General features: G+C 52.8%; 1 protein-coding gene across 3 annotated transcripts in view; it reads right to left on the bottom strand.

Annotated features, from left to right (window-relative positions):
• Nucleotides 1-328: 328 nt before the first annotated feature.
• LOC136752408 (voltage-dependent P/Q-type calcium channel subunit alpha-1A-like) overlaps nt 329-11,716 on the bottom strand; it is a 53,073-nt gene continuing 41,685 nt past the window's right edge. For 2 of the 3 annotated variants that reach the window (XM_066707713.1, XM_066707715.1), the window contains 9 exons: nt 10,364-10,480; nt 10,206-10,271; nt 9,776-9,873; nt 9,534-9,684; nt 9,084-9,211; nt 7,161-7,257; nt 3,430-3,535; nt 3,077-3,184; nt 332-2,320 (listed from right to left, as the gene is read on the bottom strand). In XM_066707713.1, coding sequence (XP_066563810.1) covers nt 2,205-2,320; nt 3,077-3,184; nt 3,430-3,535; nt 7,161-7,257; nt 9,084-9,211; nt 9,534-9,684; nt 9,776-9,873; nt 10,206-10,271; nt 10,364-10,480 — 987 coding nt within the window. In that variant the 3' untranslated portion in view covers nt 332-2,204. Of the gene's footprint in view, nt 2,321-3,076; nt 3,185-3,429; nt 3,536-6,276; nt 6,374-7,160; nt 7,258-9,083; nt 9,212-9,533; nt 9,685-9,775; nt 9,874-10,205; nt 10,272-10,363; nt 10,481-11,716 lie in introns of all 3 variants that reach the window. The other variant, XM_066707714.1, reaches the window with a different exon arrangement.

The following is an 11,716-nucleotide window of genomic DNA, read 5'->3' as shown; positions in this document are numbered from 1 at the left end:
AGAGTGAAAGAGAGAGGGAGAGGGAGATGGCAGCACTTGGGGAGTGGAGAGGGAGAATTACGCGGGGGGGGCGATGGGGCTGTTACCTGTGTTTGGTTGTGAGCTTGGTGAGGCATGGACTGAGAAAGAGAGAGAAAGAGACCGAGAGAAAGAGAGAGGGGGATGTTATAGCACATTCTCCCCATCCCAAAAACAAACACACACACACACGCTCTCACACACACACTCCCCACCCCACTCCCTTCCCCTTCCAGCCCCGCCCCCAGCCCCGCCCCCGGGACCCCCAGCACAGTGAGGAGTGGGACAGACAGCACAAGAAATCAGGCGCAGGGGCTCCAGTCTGGTTCTGAGTCGTTTCTTTACTTTGAAGGTAGGAAAGAGAGGTTTACAAATCGCCCGGCTACATGTTTACAGGTAAAGAGTTTCTCTCAGCGGTCAGTCGGGTATTTCAAGTACAACAAGCTTGGATTGCATTCTCTCTATTGGGAAGGAGGGGGAGGGGAGAGAGAGGGCGGAGGCTTAATCTACAGCAGGGCTACAGTCCAGGGATGGAGAGAGAGAGAGAGAGAGAGAGAGAGAGTGAGAGAGACAGCGGAAGAGAGAGGGAAGAGGAGTTATTGCTAGCTGTGGTTCACAGTCATGATACAGAGAAGAGAGGGGAAGGGAGGGAGGGGTGGGTCAGAGGTGACAACTGTACAGTCGAATGGAAGCACAGCCATTTCAGGGGCTGTAACAGAGATTACCCCCCACACACACACACCCCTGCCTCCCGCCTCCACGTGTGTCTGCCTGCCCGTCTCCCCCCCCAATATCCGGACAGGGGCTGGATCTGAGAGGTGGTCCGTGGTCCGAGTAAACTGCTGACAGCCTGACCCCAGGACCCCCCTCCCCAAGAGCCGACTCCTCTGCGGATATGACCCACAAACGTGCAGATCGGACGTGCGGGTTGCAGTGCTGGTGGGGCGTGGCTCTGGCTGGCTCCCCTGTGGTGGTGCTGACCCGTCCCACACTGGACACACACACTGTCGCCCTCATGGGAAACCAGTTGACCCAATTCCAATCCTGTGGTCCAGAGATTCACTCGCATGAGGACAAACCTGCGAAACTCCCTACTCTACCGTCTCTGTCCCTGCCACCCCCCCACTACACTCAACACTGACAACAACAGCAACAACATCAACAATAACCACAGCAACTACAGCACAAGAGCAACAACACTAATCATGAAGTCTAACGACACAACCTGAACACTGAGCCCAGCCCCTAACAACACCACGAACACTGAGGACATCACACACAAACATCAAGACCTGCACCTGAACACCAACCCCCACTGCCCCCAGAACACCTCTGATCCCTTTACACCTAACCCTGCACACTATCTGACCCCTAACCTCTCGGCCCAGCCCTACACACTATCTGACCCCTGACCCCTCGGCCCAGCCCTACACACTATCTGACCCCTGACGCCTCGGCCCAGCCCTACACACTATCTAACCTCTGACCCCTGACCCCTGACCCAAGCCCTGACCCCTGTCTCTGGCTGCTCAGATCCTGTATTTCTGTGAAGTACACTTCAAATCCTTCTGACATTAGCAAACGAGCTAAAGAAATGAATATTCCTCAAGTAATTGTGTGGAACTGATCCAGAGTGTTTCTTAGACCCCAGGGTGCGAGGCGATCCTATTCCACACCGACAGAGGGAGTCCATCAGCCGGGCCCAGGTCTCACTGCACTGCAGTCCCGGGGGGTTCTGGGGCGGGAGCAGCTGGCACAGACACGTGCCTCTTTCCTTCTGGGTGGGTTGGTTTTACTTATTTTCTCTGTTTCTTGTCGGTGGGGCGGACGACACGCAACAGTTGATTGTGCTACAATATCCTACGAGCAACATGCAGTGGCTACCAATAACAACATGACAGGAAGCCACAGGAGGAGGAGTAATGGCAGTAGAGGTGGAGTGGCGGTGGCAGGAGGACCTGGCACTGAGGGAGCCAGATTGTGGGGGGGCAGTTAGTGGCGGGGCTGGGGCGGTAGGGGGCTCTGTGTTACAGCCAGGCAGGCAGCGGCAGCGGCAGCAGCAGCAGGAGGAAGAGGATGAGGAGGAGGAGTGTCGCCCCGGGCGCTTAGTGCCGATCGAGTCTGAATGGTCTCGTTCTGTTTGTCTGGCTGCTGTGTCTGTCTGTTCTAGCTGAGCGGCCGTGCTGCTAGGGCAGTACCTGCTCCTCGCGAAGCGCCTGCAGCTTCTTGGCCTTGCTCTGCCTGTAGTACTCCATGATCATCATGGCTGCGTAGATCTTGCCCACCGTCAGGTCGGTCGCTGCTGAGAGGAGAGACAAGTTACCCTGCTCGGTTAGAGGGGGCGAGATGGGCCCTGGCGCAGGGAATGGGGTTGAGGATAAACACACGGACAAACACACACACGGACACAATGCTTTTCAGTCTTTTCACAGAGGTGCTGTGTGTGTACAAGCGTGTGCCGTGTTGATGCTGTTGTGTGTTTGTTGTCTTTCTCTGATATGGATTTGTCTGGTTGACTGGTGCATTCCAGAGATGTGTCAGTACTCTGCGTGGCTTCGTCTACGCAAAGATATGTGTTTGTGTGTATTTATGCATTTACTGGTTTACCACACAGTCAGTGCTGTAGTGTGGTGTAGTTGTGCTGTGTGTAGTGCTGTGTGTAGCACTGCAGGCACAGTAAGAAGTCTCTCAAAGCGCTGCCGGTGAAAAGACTGGCTATAGAGAGAGTCTATAGCCCGCCCCAGTGGGGGCTGTGCAGTGGGCAGCCAGTGTGCAGATGGAGGGGACTGGACCACAAACCCAGAGAGGGGTCACGTATTCCCAGGGTGTGAGTGTGTGGGTGGCTGTGAGGGTGTGGGGTGAGGGTGAGCGTGTGGGTGTCAGTGGCAGTGCTGTGGCAGTGGGAGTGGGCTGGGTGGGGTGAGTCCGGTGCCGTCCTGGGCTCAGAGTGGACAGAGGATCAGTGAGGTGGGGGGCTGGAAGAGGGCTGGTGGAGTAAAGCTGGACTCTAGTGAGGGTGACGGGTGCTGGGGGCAGACAGACACGCTGGGTAACTTACACTTGTGTGGTGTGACCAGCAGGTCCAGCGTCTTCTGGGACAGGTTGGGCCAGATAGCCATCATCTCCTTCCTCAGCTCAGAGTCCATCTGGTGCTTATCTGCACCTCCTGCACACACACACACATATACAGATGCACACACATGCACACACACACACAGACGCGCGCACACACACATGCACACACAGACACACACACACCAGAGAAGTGATGTGTAGGGTTATAGATTCCATTGTATCCAGAGGACTGACTACCATAAGAAGCGCAGGCAGACCCTCTCCCCTTCTTTCCCTCCCTCTCTCTCCCTCTCCATCCCTCCTCCTCCCTCTCCCTCAGTGCCCCCCCACTCGTACCCTTGGCGATCTTGATGTCCAGGGCCGTGCGGATCAGAGCCATGAGGGTGGAGTTGAAGTGAACGGTGTTGTCATCGGCCACCGGCAAATCCATGCGCAGCAGCCTCTGTGGAGAGCCAATCAAGACTGTGAGGAGGGGCAGGGGGGCGGGGTGCAGTGAGGGGGTGGGGGGCTTGTGTTCAGAACCTCCAATGAAAGGGGTCAGGGGTCAGGGGAGAGGACAGAGAGGGGAGGGGGAGGGGAGCTCCGTAGTCATGAGCCTTGTCTGTCCGTCTGTCAGGAGCAGAGAGGGTTTGTGGTGGGTGGGGGGGGGGGGGTTGTGGGGCTGACAGTGACCTTTTGGAAGGCTTCGATAATGAATTAATTTCTGCTTTGTGCTAACGAGCCTTAGCTCTACATTAAAGAGTCAGTCACATCCCCCTCTCTCTCTCTCAGGTCCGTTAAATTACGGTCAATCCAATTCCAGACCACCGCTCTCTATCGCCCTCTGGTGGACAGCATGGGGAGAGCAGAGCCCTGCGGGGGCAGACAGTCTGTGAGGCCCAGCAGCGCTCCCGTCACAGGGGCGCATCCCTGTCTCTGCATCTGCAGTTAATATCTGTCTGGCCTGTGTGTGAGTGTCTGAGTGTGAGAGAGAGTGTGAGTGTGAAAGTGATTGTGAATTTCTGAGTGTGCGTGTGTGTGTGAGAGACTGAGAGTGTCTGTGAGAGTGAGAGTGTGTGTGTGTCTGTGTGTGAGTGTGAGAGTGTGTGCGCAGATACAGTACACACTCAGGGCCTCACAGACTGGGTCGGGGTGAAGCCACACTGTCGGGGACTCGGGGGCGCTGGTGATACTGGGAGGGCAGAGTGGGGAGGGGGGCTGTAGCTACAGAGCTCCCCCTGCTGGAGGTTCACTGTCACAGAGACAAGCGCCTGCCTGTCAGCCAATCAGATCAATACACACACAGATGAACCAATAGATGCTCGACCAGATAGACAGACGAACAAAGGAATAAATGAGCCGGGCTGCGCGGGGAGGGAGGGAGCGTCCCACCGCCTGCCGCCATTAATCCGTTGATCGGTCTCCTTATCGATCCATGTATTGATCTGTCGGTGTGTCGATCGTGATGATGGCTGCAGGCCCGGGCCCTCGCCGGCGCCATCGTCGCCATCATTGGACGCGTGGCAGCGGCAGAGCCTCGGGCCGGACAGACGCGCTGTGGTCATTGTGGGCTGTCGTCGTTGATCATGCACAGGAACACGCACAGGTCATGCCAGGCAGAACGTGCTGAACACATGCAACATGCAGCGGCCTCAAACCCAGGGCTCACAAGACAGGCAAGCTTCTCACAGCACAGCATTTCAGTACAAGCTCGGTATGACCAGTGATCGTACTATTCCTCTTGATATAGAGATATATCAACATATAAATATATATGGAGAGAGAGGGGGGAGGGGGTATATAGATATATATTTATTTATCTTTCTTAAACGGATAACACACTTTCACTGAAGGTCATCTGTGACTCGGCTACGAAAGTGCTGCTATCACCCCCCTCCCGATCCCCCCCCCCCCCCCACAATAAACAAGGCTACAAAATAACAAACTCTGTGATCTCTCAATGAAATGGGTGCAAATCTAACAGTGAGAGGGGCTGTCAGAGTAGCATTCCCCAAAATACTGCGTTGGCCAGGAGGTGTGCAGGAATGGGCGCCGGTCAGGGCATCAGAGGGACTGATCACCTGACTGGGACTATGAGATGGTGTCGGAAGAACGTGTGTGGAGAGAGGGAGAGGGTGAAGAGGGGGCAGGGTGCTGCTATTGAGAGAGAGAGAGAGAGAGAGAGTGAGAGAGAGAGGGGTCAGGTAGGAGGAGGAGGGGTGGAGGGGTGATGGATGGAGTTTGCGGACAATTAAAAATGCCAGAAGAAGAAGGAAAAGACTGAGAAGAGATGACGAGAGAGAGGGAGAGAGGCAAGGAAAGAGAGAGAGATGTCCTGAGAGAGAAGAGAAGGAGAGTGAGGGAGAGAGGATGGGGGTGGCAGGGTGGGCTCAGTGGGCATGCAGTGGGGGGTCACTAGGCACAGTATGTATAAAGGAGGGACCAGAAACAGATCAGAACTGCATTGACAGAGAGAAACAAGAGGACAGGAAGTCAGGTCACTTTGTTCTTGTTTTTCAAGGAGAATTGGTTTGATTGTTTAACATTAACATTATCCTGTATTTTGGACTCTATTCCTATCATCAGTCTTCTATCGAGCTAACGCGTTGTGAAAGATAGTGTGTGTGTGCATGTGTGCGCGCGAGAGAGGGAGTGACCCAGCCTGAGTGTGTGTGTGTGTTGTGTGTCTACCATGGCAATCCGCAGGAGTGAGAGGCCCACAGCTCTGAACCCACACCAGCGCCGCACACTGCCGCTGAGCGGTACACACTGAGCCTGCCGGTACACACTGCGGACGACTATGCACTGCCTACAGGGTTGCACTGTATCTGATTTAATGTAGCTGTTTTGTTTGTAGTTAGTTGAGCAGTCTCTGCTCTATGTGCAGCTATTGTGCCTTGTGTGTGTAGGTATTGTGCAATATATAGAGATTATACACTCTGTGTGCAGGGTTACACACTGCATGTAGATACTGTGCCGTGTGCGCAGGGCTGCACGCGTGTCTTGGCGTGTGATGTGTGTGTGTATGTATGTGTGTGCAGGCGCAGCAGCCCGCCCCCATCCCTCTCTCCCTCCCTCCCCTGGCCGCGTCTGTCACTCCTGTGGATTGCTGACCTCTGCCCCCCCGCCCGCCTCCCCACCATCACCACCACGGCCCCCCAACACCAACACTACAGACACAGCGCTGCCACACGGGCCCTCTACCTGGTACGCCACCCGGGCCGGGCAATTCTTCCCCAGGCCTAGAGGCGGCGACATGTGCCTTAGCATCACATACATATCACTGTAACTGATGCGGCCACTGGAGGGCAGTAATGAGCCACAGACAAACAGAATAAAACCAGGAAGATGCCATCAGAAAAGCATATATATATATATATATATATATATATATATATATATATATATATATATATATATTATATCATATTATACAGAACATATACATATATATATATTTAAAACAAAGTATAATCAAATCAATATAAATAATTTGCCAAAACAAATAAATATGTGGAAGATAAAATAACACAAAGCAAAAAGAAAGAAAGAAAGAAACAAACAAACAAACAAGGTTATTATTTCTGGTTTGTCAGTGAGAGAAAACTGGTCTGATTCCACTGGGGTTTTGTACAGGTAGACATAGCTAGATAGAAGTACAGCAATCGAGAATACTGATTGTTGTGGTTGCTAATGTTGTCGCAGGAATTCAAACAGACGTCTATGCAAGCAGGAGGGTTGCATAGCACTATAGCGGGCGTTGCAGACAGCGCCCTCTGTGGGGACAGTAGGGATGGCAACATTGTCAATGCAGTTTCAGTCCTCCCAGAACAATGCACACTACTACACCCATAATGCCTCTAGCCTCGGCTAAACAGCAAACGTGTCTGATCGATGCGCAGAGACATGGCTGTGCTCTCATGTGTGTCTATCGCTCGGAGTCAGAGCCCAGTGGCCTGCATGCTGCTCGAGGTGACGGCATTGTCCTACACATTCTCATCCCAGAATGCAATCATGAAGGTCGAGAGTAAAGCCACACAGTCATTCCGTTCCAATGCTAGCAAGTGCAGGTTTTAAGGGAGTCAAACCTTGCAGGCCACCCTATGAGGACATTTCTTGCCTAAGCCCAGAGGGGGGGAGATTACACGCAATAAACTGTACATATCCTTATAATGAATTCGTCCGCTGAAAGAAGAATAGAGGGAGTTAGAACAGACAACACAGCACAGGGACACTCGGAGAGAAAACAGCAAGTCACAAAGATCCTTCACAGATTCCTACTTCGCCCCCTGCCCTGCCCTGTACACTTTACTGCACTGTACTGTATATTACTGCACTGACTAGCACTACACAGTATATTACTGAACTGAACTGCATTTTACTGCACTGTATTATAAATTACTGCACTGCACTGTATATTACTGCAGTGTACTGTATATTACTGCACTACAACTGTACAGTATATTACAGCATTGCACTGTATATTACTGTACTGTATATTACTGCACTGTATTGTATATTACTCCACTGTATTGTATATTACTGCACTGCACTGTATTTTACTGCACTGTACTGCACTGCCCCGGGACGGTCTTGTTACACTAGCTAAACCCCACATCCCTCCATCTCTCTCTCTCTATCATTGTGTCTCTAAGTTCTCTCTCCGCCCTGCATCCTCTTTCTCTCTCTCTCTCTCCCGCTGCCCCAGCCTGTTGGCTCTGCTGCCCCTGGTAGCGAGGCGGAGGAATGGCATGGGGCTGGAGTTCCGATACCAGGAAACTTATCCTGTGTGGGGGGGGGCACAGTAAGTTTGGACGGTATGCAGAATCCAGAGGGGGGGGATCTTCAACCACGAGCGACTGGACTCTGAGTGGGACACAGAGAGAGACGCAGTGGGGCACAGCACTGAGGCAAGCTGCTGCTGGGCTCTCTGTGAGGCACAATCTCACACACGGACACACACACACACAGACACACACTCACTCACACAAACAGTCTCACACACACTGACACACACACACACATGAACACACACTAACACTCACACACACACACACTCACGCAAACAGTCTCACACACACTGACACACACACACACGAACACACACTAACACTCACACACACACACACTCACGCAAAGTCTCACACACAAACACTGACACTCTCACACACATGCACATTCACAAGCACACATACTCACTCACTCACACACACACACTAACACTCACACACACACTCACTCACGCAAACAGTCTCACACACACACACACACACACACACGAACACAGACACATACACTCTCACACACATGCACATTCACAAGCACACACACTCACTGACACACACGCACAGACCAGGTTGAGGAGGGGACGGTGTCGCACAGACACTCTTCACAGAGGCCGGCGCAGTGCCAGTAGTGCAGCCCACGCGGGGGTGGGGGGTTGGGGGTGTGTTGTGACAGGGAGGGGTCTGGACTCTTGATCTTCCTTGGTTGTGTCTCCAACCCTAATACCCCCCAAGTCTGTGTACGTGCCCCCCCCGCACAAGGGGGTCTGTCAGGTCAGAGGGGGCCGCGGGGGTCTGTACCACATGGTCTCGTGTGCAGGAAGTGGAGAGTGCATCAGGGAGTCGGGGGGGCAGACTCGACTGGAGACACATCATCAGTCCTGGAGAGGCACGGCACGCCCGCCCGCCCCGCTGAGAGCGCAGGACAACACACTGCACACAGACAGCCCTGCGAGAGTGTCTGTGTGTGTGTGTGTGTGTATGTGTTCTATGGCATACTGCACTATACTGTACAGTGAGAATGGGACTATGTGAGAGTGTGTGTCAGTGTGAGAGTGTAAGTGTGTCAGTGTGAGTGTTAGTGTGTCAGTGTGAGAGTGTAAGTGTCTCAGGCTGAGAAGGTAAGTGTGTCAGTGTGAGAGTGTGAGTGTCTCAGTCTGAGAGGGTAAATGTGTCAGTATGAGAGGGTTAGTGTGTCAGTGTGAGAGTGTGTCAGTGTTCACTCACCAGGCTGCTGGGTCGTACTCTGCCCACACCCTCACGTACTCGTCCAGGTGGTGCGGCCCCAGGATGGACGAGTCTCGCGTCAGGTACTCAAAGTTGTCCATGATCACAGCAACAAACAGGTTCAGCATCTACACACACAAACAGACACACAGACACACAGACAGACACACAGACAGACACACACAAACATATACACAGAAAGATACGCACACACACAGATACACACAGACACAAACACACACACAGACATACAGAGGCACACAGAGAGACACACACACACAGATACACACAGAGGGACAGAGACAGAGTTTAATGACACTGATAAGTGTTCAGGGGTCCTGTTCAGTGTAGAGGGACACAGGAAAGAGTGAGAGAGGGGTGAGAGGGAGGAGAGAGGGAGAGAGAGCGAACAGAGCCGGCGGAGGAGGAGGAGGCGGAGAGCACGCTCACCAGGAAGGAACAGAGGAAGATGAAGGAGACGAAGTAGAAGTAAGCGAAATCGTTGCCGCACTCCCGGGCCTGGATCCCTGAGCGGGGGTCACACATATTCCCCCCCAGACATGACAGCATGATGTCATGCCACGCCTCCCCCGTCGCACTCCTGAGAGGGACAGGGGTCATTGTGAGTAGAGCTATCTACACACAGACGGACAGACAGACAGACAGACAGACAGACGGATGGACAGATGAACCTGAAGAGCAGCATCAGAGCCTGGAAGAATGTCCTGAAGTTGTTGTGCGGGTTGATGGCGCTGTCCCCATCCTCTTCAATCGCAATGTTCCCGAACACCTGAGGACACACACACTGTCAGCACTGCGCACACTGTGGACACTACATACACTGCATACACTGTGGACACTATACACACACTGTCAGCACTAAACACACTGTGGACACTATACACACAGAGCACACTACACACACTGTCAGCACTACACACACTGCATACACTGTGGACACTGTGGACACTACACACACTGCACACACTGTGGACACAACACACACTGTGGACACAACACACACTGCACACAGTGTAGACACTACACACACTACACACTGTCAACACTTTGCAACTACACACACTGCACACTGTACACACACACTGCACCCCATCTTCTTACCTGCATGCCAATGATAGCGTAGATGAAGAACAGCATGGCGATGAGCAGACACACATAGGGCAGGGCCTGGAGAGAGAGAGGGAGAGAGATCTTGAGTCCAGGCTACCCGTCCCCCTACAGTTCCAAACCACCCTGGAGCTGCCCCTGTCCGGCCCCACCTTGAAGGACTGGACGAAGGTCCACAGCAAGATGCGGATGGTGTAGCCCTGGCGCAAGAGCTTGATGAGCCGAGCCGCCCGGAAGAGCCGCAGGAAACTCAGATTAATGAAGTTGTTCTACAGACAGCAGAGTGAGAGAGCGAGAGAAGAGAGGGAGAGGGAGAGGGTGTCAGTCCATGCACAGCTGTGGCTCCTCTCTCCGTCACGCACAGAGAGAAAGACAGACAGACAGACAGAGACAGATACATACAAAAAAGGGAAACAAGGAAAAAAAAGAACACAAAATAAAAAAATAAAGGAAAACAAATGGAACAAAAAATAAGCAAATAAACAACAGATAGATAAATGAAAGGGGGGAAATGAAATAGAAAAAAGGACAGAATAGAAAAAAATACACATACTATATCTCAAATAAACATAGAACTGAAAAGACACAAACAGAGATAGAAGGAGAAACACACAGAAAGACAGGGCTCTAACCACCATCATCATCCAATCAGTGAGGCAGCCTTACGGTTCTAGAACAACCAAATGCACTGATCCCTGGAGACAAGCAGGCAACACTCAATGAGTCTGTCACAGCAGAGCCAGGGGGGCCTATGCAGGGACATGTGGACACCACCGTGTGACGCTCCGGAGATCACAGCAGCACACAGCAGGGGGTAGATTGACACACTGACACGCTGACTGACTGACACACTGACTGACACGCTGACTGACACACTGACTGACTGACACACTGACAAAGTTAACTGACTGACACGCTGACTGACTGACACACTGACAAATTGACTGACAGACACACTGACAAACTGACTGACACACTGACTGACTGACACACTGATCCCCCCACCCTCAACCCTTAAACACAGTGTCTGGGGCCGGAGTGTCACAGGGCTCTCCATAGCACATACCATAGTGCCCCCTACCAGGAGAACAGGGGTACTGCAGCACAGCAAGCCAACAGAGCGAGAGAGAGAGATAGAGGAAAGGGGGGAGAGCTAGAGAGAGAGAGAGAGAGAGATGGAGAGACAGAGAATGAAGGAAAGAAAGAGGGAGGAGGAGGAGGAGGATGGGGGGGTACAGGGGGGTCATGCTGTTGCTCTCCAGGACATGCAGAGTCTCATGTGTGCAGAGACACAGTGTCTCACAGCCACTGAGGGTCACAGCGTCAGAGTGTGTGTGTGTGTGTGTGTGCCTGTGAGTGCGTGTGTCTGTGTGTGTGTGTATGTGTCGCTCTGACGCTGGGAGGAAGCTGGAGCAGGTGAGCACAGTCAGGCAGCGGGTGAGGGGTCAGAAGTCAGGTGTCAGGGGTCACCACAGACAGCTGCACATGCAGAGGGGGCCATCTTA

Source organism: Amia ocellicauda, chromosome 7, assembly GCF_036373705.1.
Source record: "Amia ocellicauda isolate fAmiCal2 chromosome 7, fAmiCal2.hap1, whole genome shotgun sequence".
In the NCBI taxonomy this organism is placed as follows: Eukaryota; Metazoa; Chordata; class Actinopteri; order Amiiformes; family Amiidae; genus Amia; species Amia ocellicauda.
This window is presented reverse-complemented; position numbering and strand designations above follow the sequence as displayed.